Consider the following 18,873-nt stretch of genomic DNA (forward strand, 5'->3'; position numbering starts at 1 on the left):
GGGCCTGGTGGGGGTGGTGGTATCTCCTCATCCAAACACTCCCTCTCAAAGGCCTTCAGCCGCAGGTCTCCAACCGAACTGTACATCCTGTAGTTGCCATTGATCTGTGGACCGAGGGCTGTGGGAAAGAACAGAAAGCAGGGGGACATTAGCAGGAGCTGGGTCAGCTAGGCCCATGCTGGGATCACCTCCAGCAACTAATCCCATCAAAATGGGCCAGGACTTAGGCATCCAGTGGAAGCTTTTGAAAAACAACCTGGCTATATAGGTTTGCTGTGCTGCTGCAAATCATTGTCGCTTGCTCCTTACATGAATGTGTGTTCAGCACCTCAAAAGGCCATTTCCAGAAGATGGACCCAGCCCCATCAGTTACTCTCATGGGGCCAAACACTAATGGAGCAAGTCTACCTTGCATCAAACTCTCCATGGCACACAGAGTACCCAGACCTCTAGGGCCAAATCCGGGAGGCAGGGGGGATAAATTTTAGCTTCTATCAACTTCACTGGGAGTTGAAGGCACCTCGTACCACCCAAGACAGAACCCTTGGCTGGCAGGAATAATGTTTGCTACTTTCATACTGGGTCACACAAGTCACCTGAACAGCCCAGTGTTTGATTATGCCACAATAAAAGTTGCTGTCCACCACAAAGAAAAAAAAAAATGGCTTGAAACTTCCCAACAAAAAAACAAAAAGGGGGAAGCTGCTAGACTAGGGCTGGTTCTTGGTTTCTTTCATGTTGCAAGAGGTCATGTGTGCTCCAAGTAAGGAAGTTTTAACTTCAGCAGTTCTTTCCCTTCAGTGTTCACAAGGTCAATGTGTTGCGACACTGAGACAAAGCACATTGGGCACGTTGCAGGTGCTGCCCCTTAAAGCAGTTCACTAGCAGCAATTTGCAAGTGGAACACACTCGTTTCCATTTCCATTTTGTTTGCAGTCTAGTGAAGAGTGCCATTGAGCTATAAAAAACAAAATAAAATGAAAACAGGCAGATGGGCAGAAAGACAGCTATCCCACTCCATGGAAGCATCTGATAAAATTTATCTATATCCAATTTATGCAATTTTGTTGCAGGGGGAGGGAGAAGGGGTCCATGAGCTGAGTCAGCAGGCACTCCAGATTTATGTTATATTGTTCCCTGCCTTTGTATGCATCTTTTTGATTTACTGTTTTTATGTGAATTTATTAAAATTAAATAAATTTTGGTTAACAAATAAGATAGACTTAATTCTAGTTGCAGCAAGGCTTTTAAATACCCGTCAGAAAACTCTATTTAGTCTCCTCGTTTCCTAGCATTACAGTTACTATCTGGAGTCTGGGCAAAAATTCCTCTGCTTACAGTAAACAAGGGGATGTATTAGTAATCAGATTTCCTTGTCTGCCAAATAACTATGCATGTAAAAAAAAAAAAAAGAAAAAAAAAGCCTATGCCTGATAGTTGCTATGGTTATATCAGAGCAGAAACTAAAGCAACTTTTCTGGCAGCTGTTAGCTTTCTCCGAGAAGAGCTTCCCCTACCCATGTTCCTAGCCTTTCCCCAGTGACACGTCATTTCTCTGACGCAAGTCAAACTGAGACTTGCTTAGGCTGTGTGGGAATGTGAGAGGTCAGATCCTTCAGTTCTTACTTGTACCTTTTTGGCAATCAAAATTGGTTGCGTGACCAAGGCATAGTCACGGTGACATGGGAGAGTCTGCGTGTTGGAGCCATTCAGATTCTAGGAAGAACCTAGTAGAGAGGACACCTTACCTGGAGCTGCTTTGTCTTCGAAACCCTCTGGCACAGAGGGGGGTGGCACCGCTACGCCATGCACTTCCTGCGCCTCCTGCAAGGGTCGAGAAAGTGGGTTGCAAAAAGGCTTTCTGGTTAAACCTTAGGGGGTCAGCATGCTGTGCCTAGGCCTGCATGCTCTAGCCTTTGACTCTTCCGTGTGAGGCTAGTCTGCCAGGATGCCCTGCGGCTTTCACGGCACAGAAAGCAAGGTCATGCAAGCAACACAGTACCCGACACCCTCCGGCCCCCATCAGCAATCCCAACCCATCAATTAAGACTGAATGAGCCAGAAAGACCAAATCTCCCTTTGATCTTCCCAGTGAATAATGCTGGAACAGTACACTAGCGGGCCGTTTCTGCAGGAACTAGCTCTTGGAGTCACGCGATAACATCAGAGCCTCAGCGTTCATTCACAACCTCCTGGTTACCAAGAAAAAGGCCCCTCAATGTACCAATGCAATATCTATCCCAGGCCAAACAGCTCCTCAATTCCAGAGAAGAGCAGCTAATGCCCCGGGCTTACTGCTATACGTGCGTGTCCTCTGGCAGGTGAACCTAGTGCACCGATTGAGCTCTGCAGGGAGAGCAGAGGGACTTCAGGTCACCTGCTTACACAGCCATTTTGTGGCTAGGAAGATCCAGTCAGAGCCATGGTGAAATGAGTCACAGAAGCACTCTGGCCTTCAGATGCCTCTTAAGACGTTAAGCACCATTGACTCCCCACCTCCCAACCACCCGTTCCCGTCGCCCTCCCCACTCTTCTCTAAATACCCCTTCTCCAACTTTAAAGCAGCCTTGCCCCCCTAGGGAAACCCAGCCCATCTCCATTTTGGTCAGCCACAGTGAAGGCAGTTTCAGGTCCTTTGCGCTGCGAGCCACGTGTAGCTATTGCCACTTCCCCCAGGAGGGGTCCCATTCCTGGCACTTTGAACCAGACTGAAACACTGAACCGGGACCCGTGGCTCCTAGCACTACTGAACAAGCAGCCCAGCCTGTCCCTCAAGCGACTTGCTGCAAAGATTGCCGTCTTTCCCCCGCTTGCTAAACACGCACCAATGCACTGCAGGCGTCGAGTCCTGCCTGGACTGGAGTTGCGGCTTCGTCTTTCCTAGCAGTGCAGTTGGAGCTGTGGCCGTCCCCACCAGAGACTTCTGGATGGGCCAAGTCAGCCCAAAACAGTCACTCGGGTCGTGAAAGGACTTTCGCGCACTGCAGCAAGGACCTGCGTGAGGTGCTGGCCAGGGATAAGGTGGGTCCCCCTACCCCACCAGTCCCGCGGCACTCCTCCAACAGGGTCCGGTTTTCCCTGCCGTGTATAGTCAGTGCTCAGGAACGTACAGCAGAGCCGCTAGGGAGTTGCAGGGGCCCCCTGTATAAGTTTTGTCTGTGTTACAGAGGACTTCTTCCATCCAGCCCTTGGCTTCAGCATTTACTAGTCCCTTCTACAAGACAGCCTTGTCCTAGGAGTGGTCTACACCATTTCAGTCAGGCGGCTGTCTCACAAATGCAGAATGGTTTGAAACAAGAACCCTTTGTCCTTCTTTCGGTATGATCGCTATTTTTACAAGAGCGTACGAGAGGAATTCAAAGTCCCATGGGTCAAAGGTTCAGTTTGGCTGGTAAACACACCACCATCTTGGGCTACGGCATGAGGGGCAGATCCTGCTCCACCCTTTCACGAGCCGAAGCGTGGCCCTGTGCCTCCCTGGGACTGGCTCCTTGCTGCCTTCTTGCAATTTGGTTTCAAGGTCAAGGGGACAGCTAGTTAAAAAACCAAGCGAGTTCCTGGGTTTAAGGAACTCCAGCAGGGTGGAATGGGTGGGCTAGATTCTGGCCTAGATCAGTTGTTCCCAACCTTTTTAGACCAGAAGCATCCCTCTGAAAACGTCAGCTCTTAGTTTTCACTTGTTTTTTGACAAAAGAAACATAGAGCAATTCTTCCATGGCAGAGAACTCAGCAAGTCCACAAGTCAGCGTGTCTTCAAAACTGTGGACTCTTGTGGGACATCTCTGGTTGTGGCCTCATGTTGGCACACCTCTCAGTGATACCACGTCGCACCTCACTGCGCCCTTGAAAGGACCTCAACGCATCCGGGTTGGGAATCACAGCCCTAGACCTACACAAGCACTGGCTGTAGGAAGACACTTGTTGGATCAGATGAGTACTCTAGCCAGCTCAGCCTCTTCCTGCACCCAGCGCCAGCCCTGTCAGAGGAAGGTGAAGGAACATAGTGCCTGGCAGTTATTCTGTCCAGAGGGAAAGCTTCCTTCTCACTTCAAATAGCAAAGCGTTTGGCCCGTGCCGTGCAGCAGGATGGTTTCCACATACTGCCGTATGCTGCCGAGAACTGAGCCGATGGTCTGTGTTGCAGCTCTGCACCGCCTGACATTTATACAGCAAACGTGTACTGCTAAAAATAGCCTCCCCCTGGGCTGGAGACGGGCTGCGGCGATGGCTGGCTGCATTTGGAAATGTGACCCCTGACCGCACGGCTTCACGCACCAGAGACTCAGCACTCTCAGCCCCACCTGCCAAGGCCCTTGCTAACATGCAAGTGCGAGGTGCTGGGACAGGGATGGGGCTTTAGCAGTAACTGCCAGAGCCCAGGTTCACCAAGGCCAGATGTGCTCATCTTTCTACTGATGCTGCCAGTGCCAGGAAAGGAGCAGGGGGAAGAAGGGGAGAGTTTCCACCAAGGGATTATAGGATTGCCCACACCAATACAAAGGAGGAGGAAGGAGCAAGTGAGGGTAAAGCATCATCCCTGCGCTCCCTTCAGCCAGTGTTTGGAGCCATGTGACCCAGCTCCAGAAGGAGCAGTGAGCAGATGCGGAGAAAGAGGCATCTGCAAGAGCTTTTGAGAAGGGACTACAAATGACGGCAACTAGTAGCAATTCCCCTGCCCTCACCTTTACCCGGAGTCATTGTTTCCCCCTCCAGCTTCTTGGCAAAATGAAAAAATCAGCTACTCCCACACCTGCAACTAGTCTACCACCCTGTGCCAGATGGAGTCACAAGCCTGACGGTCCCTGCGTAACCCATGCACTGAGGAAGCCAGAGAGCACTCACCCCAACCAGATGTACAGCACTGCACAACTGACCCTGGGCATTACTAGGGGCAAACAAGACAAACAGGTTGGTTTCTGAGGCACTCGTAAGGCAATGGTTTTAAACAACACTCCACTGGATCTGGAAAGCGATTGTAAAAACGCATCTAATTCAGTGGATTCTGATTTCATGTAGAGCGATCTAGGTCACGCACCAACCTCAAACCCACTGGGTCTCCTTCAAAGTTGTTTAGCTGCTGTAAGCATGCAGCAAGCACCCACACCTAGCAATATAGCTCAGGCAATGAGATGCACACCCAAACAAGGAAGCCCATAGCTGCTGTTGAGCTGGAATTGAGGTGCAGAATGGTTACAGCAGCACAGGGCAGTCTCAGATGTTCCTCATTTCTCTACTGAGGATTTGTAGCCAAGGTAGAAAAGTCATGAAAATAATTGGTGAGTTCAAGTGTTCTCCAGCACACAGTTTTCCTATGGATTTCAAATAAACGGCAAGCTGCGAACAGTGTCTTGGGAATGCTCTGAAAACCACAAACAAGGTTCTTTGGGTAAATGTGATATCTTTTATTAGACCACCTAATAGAATTGCAAGCATTTAATCTGCTGTAGGAAAGACAAGTAAAGGTACCACAATGGGCAAGAGTACAAATGCACTGGGGAGGAGCGTTTTCCAACTTTCAGAAACTTTTTGCACTGCTAAGTTCCACGTCACATCCTCAAGAATCCGACAGCGTAAAGCTATTTAAACAGCTCTTGAAAAAAACAAACACATTGGTGCTGTGCCTAGTGCATACCAGTGGAGGAGACTGCACTTACCCAAGCCCTTTGGGGAAAAAAAAAAGTCACAAAGGACTGGCTGAAAGGAGTACTGGCTGGGTTTGGCCTTGTTGCAACACATGCTAGTTGTGTTCTTAATATTGTAGCTGTGCCATGTTATTTTTGGGGAGAAACTGCATGGCGACTATGGGAGGGGACTTTGACTTGTCTTAAAGTTCACCGTTTCAAACCACACAGTCTAGTGGAAGAGACTTGAGGTCCAGTGGCAGAAAGAGGTCAGAAACAGCCTGTCTACTTTTACTAGCAAGTGCCATGGGATAACCTGGATGGGCAGTCTCAAAGCCGCCTTCCAGAACGCGCTGCAAAGTTCTGCACCAGTAACATTTGCCCAATTTAGTTGGTGACACAAGAGGGAGACTTGTAAAATGGTAATGAACTGGTTATTGCAGTAGAGCAGGGCTTTGCTCCCCGCCCTGCCTTCCAGATGCCATTTCATCAGTTCTTCCAAGCAAAAAGGGAAGAGGCCTGCAATACCACCCCCACCAGTCAAAATAGAAGGGCTGGTTGGGAGGTGTCTTTTCATGCAGCTGGAAAGTCAGAGCCAGCGTGCATGGCAACACATCGCCAGTTCTCTCAGAGCCTTCCAAGCTCCTCTGAGGAAGTGAGCTCAGGCTCATGAAAGCTTGATACACCTCCCCAATTTTAGTTTAAAAGGTACACATTTACCTGCCTTCTGCTCAACTATAAAACATCCTCACCCTACATCCGTAAGCCTTGTTGATGCTCTCCTGTTCAAAGATTGAACTGGCCAAAAGCAAATTCAGTGGCTTCCTCAGCAATTGGCTTAAGCTTCTATTCGACCCTAGAGAAAAGACAAACCCCAGCAGACTCTCCCTATGGCTGAAGCGCGCCTGTGCCCAGTAGCCTGCAAAGAACAATTTTTCCAACTATTCAGCTGGTCTAATAAAAGATTTCACATTTACCCAAATAACCTTGTTTGTCCTTTCCAATACAAAGTGCTTACCACCACTGTTGAATTTTGCGGAGACTTGAAAAAAGAGTTGTCGCCGCCTCAAATGCTGAGTGCCATTGCTCTACAAAGTCTGATGGTGCATATTTCCTTCTGGCAAAGGTGCCTTGTATACAAGAGGACAGAGATGCAATCAAGGATGGCAACCTTCCTAGATACACAAAGTGATGTTTCAGAAATCAAAGAAGAAATTCAAATTTGAAGTCCCAGCCGCCAGCTTTTCTGCTAAATAAGCAAGCAGCTAAGCTTTTCAGTCGTCAGTGGTTTCAGTTTCTGAATTTAATTATTTTAATTGTACACATTGATGCTGCCGGCATTAATCACAGACTCTTTATTATTTAGCTCCTCTGTAGGCCAGCACAGTGAACATCGCATGCATCAGTAACCTTTCTGTAAGTATTTTGTTCCCTCTGTGATTCTCCATGTCAGGATCATAGCTTTCTGCATTAGGCACAGACTCCCTCAGAAGCAAAAAGTGTCAGAGTGGATGAACCAAGCTCTGGTCACACCCAAGACTTTCAGCTTTTCCTAGACACCTGCAAGATGGCATCCCAAAGGTGGAAGCATGCTAAGAGAAGGGATTCAGAGGTGTTTCATGACTGCCGCGGCCCAGTTTGTAATAGGCGCCTCTTTGTCCAGGCATCCTCAGCCAGGCCTTCAAATGAAGGCTCCTTTTAGGTCCGTAATTTTACCAGCAAAAGCCAAAATGAAGAATTATCTAAAGGCATTTTCACTGAAGTCACTCTGGCATTGGCCTAGCCATAAGAAGCAGAGGCAGGCCACAACCTCAGTTTAAGTTATTTTAGTCTGCACTCATTGCTTAGAGTCTCCAGGGAACAGTGGCTTCTTAACCAAGAGACAGATGGATGTCCAAGACTAGCAGTCGTGTATTTGTCTCCAGGGTCTAGGAAGAGTATGCCTCAAGCTAAGAGACAGGAAGTTTGAGAAACAAGGGAGAACACGTCCTCATAGGAACGGAGCCTCGGCTTGCATAACTGACCGCTCCTTGCAGGCGCCCCTTGGTTTTAAAGCCCAGATCTAGGCACAGGGTCTTGGCTAAATGCCCGCCGTGCCCAAGGCTGCCTACTATGATTTGAGGCTGCGCGATCTCTCGCGCTCGAGCCGTGCTGGCAGCTTCCAGAACGGAAGCACTCAAAACTCGGTGGCTGCTCTTGGCAACGCTGGCCAGAGCAACCGTGTATTTACCGGGGGTGGGACTAGCTAGACTCCGTCTCCAACTGAGTCACGGTAAGCCGCTTCCTTCCACTCTTGGGTGGCTCACCGAGAACCAGCTTTTCAGGTCTGAGGGACTTGATTTTCCGTGCGCCGAACGTTTCACTCAGGATGAGCTTTCCCTGCTGTGGCCACTGGACACCGCTCCTGGACTGCTAGCTGAACAGGCCTGTCCGAATTTTATTTTCCCCAGCTTCACAAATTAACTCCTGCACGAGGCAACATTTCCTTCAGGCAAACAAGTTCACTGCATCTCAGTCTGGTTTTTAGGGAACACAGCCTCTTCCACTGCCCTTTACCACTAGTCCCTTTTCTGACACCCTCAAGGATAAAGATTTCCTCCTGATCCTTAGTGGTGATGACTCGGGATGCCTGCACAGCCCTGTCCTCCGCTGGCTAGAGAAGATCGGTCTCCAAGGCTGTCAAGGCAGCACCTTTCACTAGCAAAAGCAATAGGAAACGGTCACGGGAGAGGCAGACTATCGACCATGGAAGAACAAAGCACTACTCTTACGAGAGCCCTTCAGTGAGCGGGTACATTTGGAGGACGTCCTGCCTTGTAGTAAGGCAACTGCCAAGAGTTGGCTAGGTTCATGTGGGAAGGAAGTTAGCTGGCAAAGGGAAAGCCGCATTGAAGAGCTGTGGGCAGACAGCCAGGGTGGGGCATACACAAAGCCTGAATCACGCCGAGCACTGACTCAGGACTGCACCTAGCAGCAGCTTCCCAACCACTCCTTCCTGGCGCTGCTGCAGGGGCGGTCGCAGGGGTGACTCGGGGAGGAGCGGGGGCTGGCTAGGAGCTTTCAGCTAGTGCAGTCGTTTCAACCTTTTTAGACTCGAGCAAACCTCAGAAAGTGCCAGCTTTTAGCTTTCACTTCATTCTGTAGTTGAAACAAACCAAAAATGGGAAAAAAAAAGTCTCTTGTGCCAAAGAACTCAGAAAGACCAAAACAAGTCGGCAAGTTTCTAACACTCTGGATTCCAGATGTTTCCATAGAAGGAGTTTCCATTTTGTTCTGGCAAGGAAGAAAACGAACGTCCACCTCCCAGGGTAACTGCCTCCGACACTGCGGACCAGTTGCCTTCAGCCCAGCGTCCCTACTGCTGCATAAGGGCTAGAGACATTGCTGCCAAGGCAGAGATGCAGAGTAAGTCATCTTCAAAAGCTGGCCAACTTCTGGTTTCTCCCTCAGGCCAGACAGGTCTGCATGGAGAAGAGGGCAGCAGTAACAAGACTGACTCTTGGAGGACATACAGCCCGAGCGGTACATCTGGAGCTTTAAGAGGCAGAAGCCCAAGCACAGATTGATGCACGTGTTGTTCTCAGGCCTTCTGCCACTACTTCCACACAGCTTGGTCTGGGGACAAGGGGAGGTTTTGTAACTATATGCCAACCCTGCAAAGCCAGTCCAGGATAAGCATACCTCTTCCATCAGTTGCAGCCTTTGAGGAATCACTGAGGGCATAACCTAGCAACCCCATCACTTTCTAATTGCACCCTTAGAAGTCACAATGTAGCCCCACTGCCTCTTCATTGTTCCTGCAATTGCACTATACAGCCCTGTTAGCCAGTAATTATACCCTGCTGAGACTGGTACAGCTCAATTGTCTGCACTGGGTTTGCCCAAATGTAGCATGCTGGAGGTGTAGTGCAACAAAGGTGGTGATGCACAAGGAGGAAGAGGATCCAGCTTATCTTCTTAATGCCCATTCTGCCACACCAGAGGGGAAAGGAATTGCTTGCCCAGCCTGTTATCCCAGCGTCCCATCTCTGGTACTTCAGATGGACACTTGCCTCCATTACACACATCAGCCATCTATTCTCATCCGCAGGCTGCTTTATAGGACTGGACCTTTGGAAAAGCTCATCGTCTGGGGAAAAACAATGCTCAGTTAGCCGAGCATATTCAGCATCTGGACACAGAGATGCCTCCAGGTGGTCTTTGCAGTCCCATATCCATGCCCGCCAGCCATAGCTCCCCCCTGCAGTCCCAGTCAGTTGCTTTCAAGGTGCCCATAGATCAGCCTCAGACGAATCCATCCCAAACAGCTTACCCCAGAAAGACCTATCCACAGATTATGCAAAGGTTTGCAAGAACCACCTGGCAAGGCGAACAAAGCAAAGCCAGCGGAGGGACCGCTCTGATGCACCGAGAGCAGGAAGGCACAAGAGATCCCAGCCACAGCTCTCAGCCTCGCCCATGGCAAGGCTCCAAGTCACATGCATGCACGCCAGCCGCAGCTACCCATTGCTTGTGGTGCACTCCCACCTTTTGATGCTGAGCAGCAGCGGCAGAGCACAGCAGGTGTGCGGCTGGGCCCGACACAAGCAGCCCTGCACCTGGGGCTAATCCAGCCTGACTAGGCAGGCCAGTCTCCCTCCTGCTCAGCAAGGTGAGGAACAAGGTGGCTCAGACAACAAGCAGAGGGGAAAGAGTCCCAGCCACCCCAAATACCACTCGCTGCACAGGCACCGGTTTAAACCTACAGCCGACATCCACTGTTCATTAGGGAGGAGTCCCACACAGTTCAACGGGAAGCCGTTTGTTACCCTCCATAGGAACTCATAAGTCTGGTCCAGGCATTTAGGAGGGGTTTACAGTGGCACCTGCAAAGCTATCTGGTTCACTCCTACAGCAAGATGGGGGGCTTCCTCACACACGGGGAGAACTTGCCCCGGAGCTGGCGGACTCGCCCGAGACCCACATTTGCACCAGAGATCCCCACTGCTGGAAAGCCCTGCAGTCACCCCCTCCCTGCTACTCCCTTGTCACAGCAGCACTTCATCCAGCACGCAGGGTTCGAGCTTCCTGCTAGCAGCATAGTGCCTTTCCTCACTACAGCTGGGACCTACTTTTGCTCACAAGGGTTGCAACACCAAACCAGAGGGTCTTGCTGTCAGAATTGCGTCAGCGCCCCGTATCCACAACATGACCCACATCGACTGCCAAACTCTTCTGGCCTCACATTTGCATAAGGAACTCCAGCTTCCCTCTGCTTCGGAAGGGATGTAGTCACTATCCACCCCTGCTCACAGCCAGCGTGGTTAGAAAGCAGTTTTGCTTTCTTTTTGGTCGTCTTTCCTTGCGGAGAAGACGAGGGATGGGGACCGGGCATCAGCCTCCACCATTTGCAGTGGCAGAAGGTGCTCATGGCTGAGGGGCTGCTAGACCTACGTGTTTAGAAGCGTGCCCCGGGATGTAGAAGCTACTCACCAGGGGCAAGAAGGTCAGGAGAGGTCGCACCCTGGGGCGAGGCTTGAGCGTTGCCGTTCCAGAATCGGTCACTGTATTCAAGCAATTGTTCTCATAGTGCACTTCAATGGTACCACCTGCAAACAAAAGGCATGGGGTTAGCAGTACATCTTACCAAATGCCCCAGCCGGAAAAGAGGTCTGGTGGATCCTGAATGGTTTCCTTCCACCACTGGGGCAAGATCCCAAAATCTGGTCCTCGAGCTGAGCAAGTGGGAGGTGTTTAAGGAGTCCGTAGTAAAGGGAGGATCCCTGGCTCTGGGAATGACATGAGCGTGGGGGCCTGAGCATGATGCCACATGGGTGTGATCCTACAGATACTTTATTTGGGGGTAGCCAGCTGTTGGTATATGAGCAGGTCCAGTGGACTCATGGACCTATCCCAAGCTCAGTATTGCAGGGGCTGTAGCCTGGGTCAAATACAAGCCAGTACCTTATATGACAGGGTGGGATGTCTGCAGACAGAAAGAACTAAGGTTATAGTTCCCTAGGGAAAAAAGCCAGATTTGGCTGGATTTGGGTAGCAGATGGATGTTTCAGGGAAGCGATGGAGGCAACGACTGCCGGCCCCGTCTTTAGCGTAGCCAGCTCCTGGGCTCCCACCCTCGCTTCACACCCTCCTCCCGACATCCTCATGCGCACAGGGATGAAGGGGCTGCTTCAAAGCAAAGAGCCCACAGCAAGCCCTGCAGTCTGCTGTATCACAACACATCTGGCATTTAATCATGCAGCAGAGAAGGACAAAGAGCCCTGTGTCGTTCAGCAGTATCACTGCTCCCTCGACTTGGCAGCTTCTCTGGCAAGGCTGCTTAGTAACAGACACCGAGCCGAGCAGCAACGGACTGGCACGCTGCAGTGCGCTCAGCCGTGGGCTTTGCCAGCAGCCAAGATGTTTGTGTTTTTGCGGTTTCCTCATGCACGTTAGTGCCAGAAACTGCACTGAGGGGGCTTTGGGAGCATGCAGATGGACCCCCCACGCAGGGGTCCGTCAGCAACAGGGACGGGAACTACGTCTGGTAGACCTAGAAGCAGCAGCCTTTATCAGCTGTTAGCCGACTCCAATCTCACTGCACAGTCCGGCCCCAAAAGAGCAAAGGTGCATTTCACAGATAGAAGTGCTGCTGATGTCGGAGAGAAGCGAAAGCTGTGCACAAAGGCTCTAATCAGTGAAGGGAGTCCTGGTTTGAGCTTTCAGACGCTTGTACTGAGCCAAATTCCTAGCGACTCCAGCTTTACAGAAAGGCTGGCTCCACTGGCATTATCTATGCAGGGAAGCTGCATGTGGCAGTCCAAACCGTGCTTCTGCTTCAACGCGTTGCTCCTTCTAAACCGATCACTGTGCACAGGGCAAATGGGCAGGGAGCTGCACTGGCTTGGATAGACAGGAATGTGAAGCAAGCCTCATCTAGTCGTTCGCTGTAGGAGTTTAGTTTGGCCATGGGAACGCAAGTATTTAGACCCAGCCGCAGGGAGGCCGTCATGAAACAGCTGGATTGCACACAAAACCTTGGTTCTTGCAATCAGGGGACTCCGAGTTCACCCTTCCACATCTGCTGGGAGATAAAGGACCCTGCGAAACACTTTTGGTCTTGCAAGGTGTAGAAGAGAGATGCAGACTCCCTCCAAACTGAGATATTGTCATCCCCCTTTTCCAGATATGGAAACAGGGGCCACGACTCACCCCTGGCATCTGATGCTGCTGGGCAGAGACAGGAGGAAAACCCAGGAGTTCCTACTCTTGGTACTGTGCTCTCACACCCCTTCAAATTGTTTCTTCTGACAATGAATAGAGCCTATACATTACTTCAGTGCCACTCTTTGTGTGTGATAACAGCATGAATTAACAGGCAGAGGCACCAAAGGATGCAGCCCCACCTTTGCCAGAAGGAGAGCTGCAGAAAGGGTTAGCAAGCAAACCAACATGGAAGGAAAGCACAAGGCTTGTGAAAACAGCAGGGAGGGAGGGGCGAGAAAAGATAACACCAAATAAATTCCCAGGCAAAATTAAGGCTGCCTTGACTGAAGGGTTTTGACAGTAGATTCAATGGGCAAGATTAGCTCATGAAAGCATGTCAAGGGCCATTTCCATCTGGGAGCAGGAAGCTCAGCTCCCGGTGCAGAAGAATCCCCAGTTCAGCTCCGAGGCATGGGAGAGGCAGCTGCCAGTTGCGTTTCCCTCGCCACAGCACACTTGGACCAGAGAACAAGGCTTGTGCCGTCTGTTTAAAGCAGCAGAGGGGATGGGCTGCATTTCTGGTAAGCCTTAAAAGCCTCATTGCCTCAATCACCCAAGCAGGATTCCCCTGTCAAGGAGATGACACAGATTAATTCCTTGTGGGCGGAGTTGTTCAGCCCACTGTAACCTCAGCAACAAGCGTGCGACACCCACACTCGCTCCCCTGCACCTTTGGTATTTGTCCCCCATCTAGCCCTCCTCCTAAATGACCAAACCCACAGATGATGGGCTGAACGTCTCTGGTGGAAGCAATGCGAGACCTGTGCCAGGTAGTTAGCTGAAGGAAACGGGTCAACTTCCAGCAGGCTCCTGCCATGAAGTGCTATTGGCGTGGGGCTGTATCACCAAGAACAGACATATGCTTAGAGCAGTAGAGAGCAAGTACATTATCTTTGTTTTCACTGCTTTTGAAAGATACCATTTCTCTTTCCCCAAGGCCTCATGTAGTTTGAGGTTTACAGTATTCAGAGTACAGCAATCTGCTGCTCTCATCACTGTAGTGTACATCTTCTGAAGTTAGCAATCGCTTTTGCACAGAGGTCTCTACGAGGCGGCCTTCCTCTCTTTGTAGGATAGAAAGTCCTACTCAAGGTCCCCTTTCCCCCTGAACCAACAAAAAACACCCAAAAGAGTCCAGAACAACAGGGCACGGTCCTGAGCCACTAGACCACGGAGACTGCTGCTGTTGCTATCTTCAATGGAATTACAACACCTTGCACAAATGGGTGAAATTAAAGGCTTGGTCTTCCAAAGTGATGGCAGAGGAGGTTCAGAGAGGCCTAGAGGAGTTGAGGATATTGCACATTGCAGGACCGACCCCCAGAAAAAGTGAATTGCTGACACACAGTGCTGAGACAGGCAGTCACTGGTCTAGCCAAAGCACTTTAGTGCCTCATAATTCACCTATCTTATAAAGCAGAGTTCCTGCATGGCACCTGGGTGGAGCGAACTCTTGAAGTACTTCCTAGGTTAGATGATGGATGTGGAGAAAGCCATTGGCAGGGCTGGTCAGGCATTGTTGAATGGAAGTGCGTGGGAAATCGAGAGGAAGAAGAATTTCGAGGAGAGTGTCTGCGTCACCTCGATTATTACCACCCCTCTGCTGAGCTCAGGTAGCAGCTTGGACTTGGGGCCCACCCTAACACAAGCTCACCACTTGCAAGGTGCGCAGCCCTCTCAGCAGGGGAAAGAACCGGACTGGTCAGCGCACACCAAGCCACGCAATCTTGACTTTGAGCAAGGCACTAAGGCAATGAGAGCTGGGATTAAAGACAATAATGCTTTGCCCCAAGCAAGTTATTAGGAATTTGCCAGCTTTGTAGTATCCCTAATTAAGAGACCTGAACACTTTTAATTAAAAAAAAAAACTAACAAACCCAAATAGAACCGAATAAAATGCTTGTTCTTGCATCTCCTTTGCTGGATGAACAGACCTTTCCTAGAAGACCCTCAGCCAGCAGCTGCTCAGTCTGGCATGCTGTGGTTTCCTGGAGAAGGGTGCTCATTCTCTATCTAGAGCCATTGGCCCTAGGGCTGATCTTGGGGAAATCACAGTGTGCTCAAGGGGTATTTGCAGGTGTAGCACAGCCTTGTCTTAATGAAAATCCTCCTGGAAAACCACTCCCTAGCGTCAGTTGTGTGACTTGAGGGAGACTCACCACCTCCCCTGCGACAGAACGTGAACTCAGCTGCTGCCTCAAGTACAACAGTCCTAGCTGTAGCTATAAAAAAAAAAGTCAGCTGACTGGGGGAGTGCGGGGGGACTAAATTCAGGAATCTCTGAGTCAGTGGCATGCACAAACCTACACCCATGGCAAGTTGCTTAATCGGTGTTTACTTTGTAATGCGTCTGATGTAAAGCTAAGGTGGGGATTAGCATAAGCAGCGCAAGTCTTAGGAGATGCTCCTGAAAGAGGGCAGGGTACGAGGATGGGCTTTCGTCAGGTAAAACAGAGTATTAAAGTGCAAGAGAGCTAGGGAGGCCTGCTCTAGCACCCTCACTCATGCAAGCAGGCTTTAGAGACCTGGATTTTGTGTTACAAGCTCACTGGGCACTGGCAGACCCTTATGCCTAGGAGCAACTCTCCATCTGTCGCTGCATATGGTTACAGGACTGCAGCAATGTTTTTATATACTTGCCTTTTATACAACAAAAATCCCTGCGCAGGACAAGCACTGGGCTCCCTCTTTGGCTTAAAGAAACAATTAGGAAGAAGCCATTCATTTTTAAACACGGTCACATGAAACTTGTAGTGCTACCCCTTCCTCTTTCATCCGAATCATCCCAGTGCTGCAATGGACACTAATTCAGTGCCACAGCTAAGCTGACATCAACACTTCCGCTGGGGATCTGGAATGCTTTATTGGGCACTTTAAAGATAAAAAAAGTAAAATCCCTGGGTGTAATCCACTTTCTGCTGTGATTTGGCTCAGCTCCATTAGTACTAGAAGTCTGGCACCATCCCACCTGAACCTCAAGGGTGCTGTGCAGCAGTTGAAGCCACAAAGATATGCACATACAACCCAAAGAATAAATACACCTTTAGGTTTCCCAGTTCCTCAAAAAAAAAAAAAAAAAAAGGACAGGGCACATGCAAAGGAAGTCTCTGAAAAGCTCAGTAAAAACCCACCAGGAGCAAGCAGGTTACATCAGGAGCCAGTCACAATCCTGACAGCTTAGAGAAGTCTAGGAATCTTGCATTGATCCACTTTTTAGTCTGGATTCTTCTTCCCAGGGTTAATTTTGTGGTTCTTATTAGTTACTAGACTTGTACAGCTTAGGAAAAGGACAGTCTTCCAACAGGGTTCACCACTTGGTGCTGTCTCAGAGCCACAGGTTCAAACTTGTTTCTTTTTAATCCACTTGGGCAGATCAAATACCACCCATGCTTTCCCCGCTGCAGGGATGATTAACCAGCTCCAGCAGAATTCATGCTCCCCTAGCCCACGATCACTCCGCTGTTCCTAACCTACCCAAGTACTACACGGATTGAATAAACCGCAAGCAGGAAGCAAACCTGGCCAGGTAGCACCAGCAGGGAAGAGAGTTACTGCTCAGTCTGTTTCCCCCAAAAGCCCAAATTCAAGAGCGAAGATACTAACCAGAGCCATGGCGGCCCTCAGAGCTGACCTCCTGCGTGAAGATCCAGGGGGGGTTGGTAGCAAAGAGGGACGTGGTGGTGTCGTTGGCATGCTTCTTCCCAAAGAGCCTGCTAAACGTGCCCTGCACAGAATGGTGTTTTTTCATCTTTGCCAAGATCCTTTGCTCTCGTCTCAAATGTTCCCCCTAGCAAAACATACTTCCAGTCTGCTCCAGCACCCTCCGGTTGAAGCTAAAACCAGGACCTAGTCTGCGGAGCTGCCTTTTCAGCTGCTTTACCTGAGCAGGTAGAGGGCTGGCTGTTCCTACCTGGCCACACCCCAAGCAGCTCCCTCCGTCGCATTCCTCCCTTCCTGCTACAAGGAGCCATTGTCAAACCCTCTATCTCCAGTCCCTGCTGCCCGGGAAGCTTTTTCTGCCCTGACACCTTACAGCATCTCTAGTCGGCCTAAAACCAAATGCATTTGCCCTCCTTCCTCCCCGTTTGGAGACCTAAGGTAATAGCCACCAGTTACAGGCAGCTGATGCATGTGTTTCACAGCCTACTGAGCCTTTCACGTCCAAGGAGGCTGCGGCTCTGAAGACAATTAACATAAGCACAGCCAGTCAGTTTGGGGTGTTGCTGTTATTGATTAAACATCTCAGCTGGGGAAGTGCCAGATTATTAAGGGTAGTTAGGCACCCAAGGACCATTGCAGCAGGTGCTAGGCACCTGGTCCCAGGTGTCTGCTTACTGGCTAGATCCCTGAGCCAGGGAGGCAGATGCAAGTATTCAGAGGCAGTAGTTCTTCTATCGCCGTCTTTCCCCTTCCTTGTTTGTCATCCGTTCTCTATACTCGAAATCCTTTTAGCCCTAAAGTATCTTCACTTGCCCGTTGGTACAGTGCCTAATATAGTGGGGACTAAACCCCTGTTTGAGACCTGGAGGAGCTGCTGCAATAGAAATAAATAGCAGCCCTTGGGGGAAGCCAGTAGTTTAATCATTTTGCTGCCTGATGTGTTTTACCAAAGGTAAGACTGGCGATCCTGCAGCCTGAGCCCTGGCTCTGAGGAGGCCCTGTGGCCCAGAGTGCATGGCTCTGGGCACAGCCAGCCAGGTCTTTGCACCACGGGGCCTCACTGTGATGTAAGACCTGAGCGCTATAAAATGTGACTTGCTTCCAGGAGGCAGCTCGCTGCATTGTGGAGCACACAGAGGGGTGTTTGTGTCCATGTCCAGCGCTGCAAGCCATTTTACATGTGGCACCCATAGAAATTGTGAGTTAATCCTCCAGCTCATACTAATCCAACCGTGGAGTCCCAGAGCATTTTACACGCTGCAGGAACTGTTCAAACATTAACTCTGAACCCAACGTTGTGGAACAAGGTACATGAGCATCAGCCTCACTTGGACTCTCAGGAGTTGAAATTATGGGGGTGCCAGGGCTGAGGACACACACCGCTGTCAGCTCATGGGTCCTGCAGCCCTGCCTCGCTACAAGTGACACAAACATTAGAAAAAAGCATGCAAGGCTTTTCTAGGATTTTGAATTAAGGCAATGAGCTGCAAGCACTCAGTGCTGGTGGAAAGGTCTGGTAATGGAAACCTACAGCAAGAGTTTGCATTCAGAATTGTCCAGCACCGCTTAAACAGAGGGGAAATAGCTAGAAATGGTTCTGCACAACATTAGCTTCTCTTTGTGGGATCAAACAGGAATCCAAAGGAAGCAACTCAGGGCTCACTGTATGCTCTGTCGTCCTCTTCTACTCCACCTAGGCACAAAGGGCTTCGTCTCCGAGTAAGAGGAGACCCCAGGGTGGTAAAAATCAGGACTTTAACAGTTGTGTTCAAAACTGCTTGTACTTGTGACGAACTAAGGAGCACGTAGGATTAACTGTCCACACCCCCAAGGTCAAGGGGCTGCTCCCATGCAGGAAGTCACACTCAGGTGCAGTTCAAACCAAAGTCAATGTCAAAGTCAGGGAGCAGCTGGGTCTGCAGATAAGGCAGGCGATAGGATGGAGTCTGCACAGAGACATTTATTGTAAGGGGGATTTGTGGAAAGAGCGGCGGCACTGCCAGAGCTTACCCTGGCGAGGTCCCAAAGAAATCCTCAAGCACCTCTCCTGACTCGAGGTCAGACCAAAGGCATGAGCCCCCTACAGCCTACTAATGTCTCCTTAATATCCAGCCTTTGAAGGGCAAATGCAAGGATGCAGACATCATAAACAAATAGGGCATGATATCTTTGTGAGATATGCAAGACATGCCTGCTACCTGGTATACGCAATGTTTGATCAAACCAGTTTAGCAGGATACAGTCTATATAGACAGAGTAATTTGCTTCTCGAGCAAATCCCGGGACGTCATTCTCCCCTTGTACTCGGCCTTGGTGAGGCCGCAGCTGGAGTACTGCGTCCAGTTTT

General features: G+C 50.1%; 2 protein-coding genes across 2 annotated transcripts in view; both read right to left on the reverse strand.

The window, feature by feature from the left end:
• Positions 1-1,521, reverse strand: part of LOC109317690 (uncharacterized protein C6orf132 homolog) — a 5,496-nt gene extending 3,975 nt beyond the window's left edge. Inside the window, exons 1-2 of the mRNA XM_019546501.1 lie at positions 1,518-1,521; positions 5-118 (exon numbers count right to left, since the gene is read on the reverse strand). Coding sequence (XP_019402046.1) covers positions 5-118; positions 1,518-1,521 — 118 coding nt within the window. The remainder of the gene's footprint in view (positions 1-4; positions 119-1,517) is intronic.
• Positions 1,522-10,872: 9,351 nt separating this feature from the next.
• On the reverse strand, positions 10,873-16,901 carry LOC109317888 (uncharacterized protein C6orf132-like). Its single transcript, XM_019546845.1, has 2 exons — positions 16,470-16,901; positions 10,873-11,209 (listed from the first exon to the last, which is right to left on the reverse strand). Exons 1-2 carry the CDS (start codon positions 16,612-16,614, stop codon positions 11,028-11,030), a joined length of 327 nt encoding a protein of 108 aa, XP_019402390.1. The 5' UTR covers positions 16,615-16,901; the 3' UTR covers positions 10,873-11,027.
• Positions 16,902-18,873: the final 1,972 nt, after the last annotated feature.

Source organism: Crocodylus porosus, unplaced genomic scaffold (assembly GCF_001723895.1).
Source record: "Crocodylus porosus isolate Cpor-Errol unplaced genomic scaffold, CroPor_comp1, whole genome shotgun sequence".
NCBI classification, from domain to species: Eukaryota; Metazoa; Chordata; order Crocodylia; family Crocodylidae; genus Crocodylus; species Crocodylus porosus.

What these genes read in the sequence shown, in the direction of transcription:
- LOC109317888 (XM_019546845.1), bottom strand. Translation starts at nt 16,614, where the DNA reads ATGAAAAAACACCATTCTGTGCAGGGCACGTTTAGCAGGCTCTTTGGG. An exon ending in TGAGGGCCGCCATGGCTCTG is followed by an intron (nt 11,210 to 16,469) that starts GTTAGTATCTTC and finishes TTTTGTTTGCAG; the next exon opens with GTGGTACCATTGAAGTGCAC.